At 36.1% G+C, this 2,365-nt stretch overlaps 1 protein-coding gene across 1 annotated transcript; it reads right to left on the reverse strand.

The window, feature by feature from the left end:
* Nucleotides 1-8: 8 nt before the first annotated feature.
* LOC124421299 lies at nucleotides 9-1,816 on the reverse strand. Its single transcript, XM_046956259.1, has 2 exons — nucleotides 1,785-1,816; nucleotides 9-1,714 (listed from the first exon to the last, which is right to left on the reverse strand). Exon 2 carries the CDS (start codon nucleotides 1,429-1,431, stop codon nucleotides 64-66), a length of 1,368 nt encoding a protein of 455 aa, XP_046812215.1. The 5' UTR covers nucleotides 1,432-1,714; nucleotides 1,785-1,816; the 3' UTR covers nucleotides 9-63.
* Nucleotides 1,817-2,365: the final 549 nt, after the last annotated feature.

Genomic DNA, 2,365 nt, shown 5'->3' on the forward strand with positions numbered 1-2,365 from the left:
GATTGCTAAAAGAAATGTTGATATTTTGTAAATGGGATTAAAATTTTAATCTAAGTTAAAATTTCAATCATGATTTTCGCTTAAAAAGGGCAGGTAACATAATTTGACAATGGGCCGAGTAATGATTCCTGAGCTTATTCTTACTTCGGCAATGCTTATTCTTACTTCGGCATTTTTCCAGCGTATTGAGAATTGATGATGCATAGCTTTTAATTTTTCCCACCTATTAATAAAAGTTATATTTTGATAATCTTGTTCTGGGAGAGCCATTATCGGGGCTCCTCTTAGGAAATGTCCTGGGGTTAGAGGAGTTAGATCTGAAGGGTCTTCAGATAAAGCTGAGATTGGGCGAGAGTTTAGTACGCCTTCAATTCGAGTTATAATTGTTGAGAATTCTTCAAATGTGAATTTTTGAGCACCAGTAATTCGTTTTAAATGAAATTTGAAACTTTTTACGGCGGCTTCCCATAAGCCGCCCATATGAGGAGCGTGTGGGGGAATAAATTTCCACTCAAAGCCGTGTGTCAAGTACTTTTGAGCTATATCTTGAGATACGTTTTTTATAAAAGAGGAAAATTCTCGTAAAAGTTCTCTACTAGCCCCTAGAAAGTTTCTACCGTTATCAGATACTACCCTTTGGGGTAGTCCTCGCCTCCCAACGAAACGAGAAAATGCAGCTTGAAATGCCGCTGAAGACCGATCAGAGCATACTTCTAAGTGAACAGTTTTCGTACTAAAGCAAACGAATACGCTTACGTACCCTTTGACAAAAGTAGATTTTCGTAAAGCTGACGCTTTGAGCTTAAAAGGCCCAGCAAAGTCAATGCCAGTTATTTGAAAAGGTAGCGACAAATTACATCTGGTAGGGGGTAGAGGAGCCATTATTTGAGAACAGGGTTGCTGTTTGTAAATTATACAAGTTTTATAGTATCGTATTATTTTTTTACACGAGGCTTGAGTCTGAATACATAAAAATTCAGTTTGTACCATTCGGCACATTTGACCACATTCGGCATGGGATAAGAATTCGTGTAAATATTTGAGATAAAGTTTACAAAAATGTGAATTGCCGGGTAAAATTATAGGATAGCCTTCTCTATAGGGAAGTGATGATTGCGATAATCTTCCATTTACTCGTAAAATTGAGTTCGAGTCTATAAATGGATTAAGGGATTTTAGCGAACTTTTATTGGGTAATGCTTGAGATTTTAAGCAACATTCGTATTCTTCGAAATAGAATGTTTTTTGAGCGAGTATAATTAGTTTATTTTTTGAAAATTTCATTTCATCTTGAGTTAAAGATAATTGAGTAGTGGAATTGACTTTTTTACATTTGTTAATAAATCGAAAAACATAGCACATAATACGTAAGGCTTTGCTATACGACGAAAATCTTTCAAGAATATGTGTTTGTTGAGTTTCTGAATGCATTGATACTATTTTCTTTGGACATTCAGGGTTTTTTAAAGGATTTCTGTTAGGCCACTCAGACGATGGTTTAGTTAGCCATGATGGTCCATGCCACCAAAGTGAATTGTGAACAAGGTCTTGAGGTTTACAACCTCGAGTTCCCAAGTCTGCTGGATTATCATGCGTTGGGACATGTTTCCATATGGCGTTTGGCGTTAAACGATGAATTTCTGCAATACGATTTGCAACATATGTTTCCCACGTAGATGGGTGTTTAGAGAGCCAACCTAACACAATGGATGAATCAGTCCAAAGAAAGATTTCTTTAGTATTGAAATTTAATGAAGAAATAACGTAATTTACTAATTTTGATAGCAAAACTGCACCATTTAGTTCCAGTCTTGGAAGACAAAAAGTTTGAATTGGTGCCACTTTACTTTTAGCTACAAGTAAATTTACAAAAGTGTTATAAGTTTTCGTTTTACATCGAATAAACACTGTAGCGCAATATGCTGTTTTAGACGCGTCTGAGAATCCGTGGATTTGAATATCGTCAGATGGCGTATACTGTAACCAGCGTGGAATGGAAATTGTTTCGATTTGAGATAAATCTCTGACTAGATTATTCCACTTTTGAAGAGATTCAGATGAAACATCTTCATCCCATTCCAACCCTTCTAACCACAGCTGCTGCATCAGCATTTTTGCTCTGATGACGATGGGTGCAAGCCATCCAGCTGCATCAAAAAGTTTTGCAACTGACGATAAAATTTGACGTTTTGTTATTCTTTGAGATTCATCAATGGGTGAAAAACTATAAGAAAATGTATCAGTTATTGCATTCCACTTGATGCCAAGTGTTTTAGTAGAACTTGCTTCGTGAAATCGTAAGAAGTCTAAATCATAAAGATCTTCTTTGGGTAAATGAGCAAGTAATTGCGGGTTATTAGCAGTA

This window comes from Lucilia cuprina, chromosome X, assembly GCF_022045245.1.
Source record: "Lucilia cuprina isolate Lc7/37 chromosome X, ASM2204524v1, whole genome shotgun sequence".
Taxonomy (NCBI): Eukaryota; Metazoa; Arthropoda; class Insecta; order Diptera; family Calliphoridae; genus Lucilia; species Lucilia cuprina.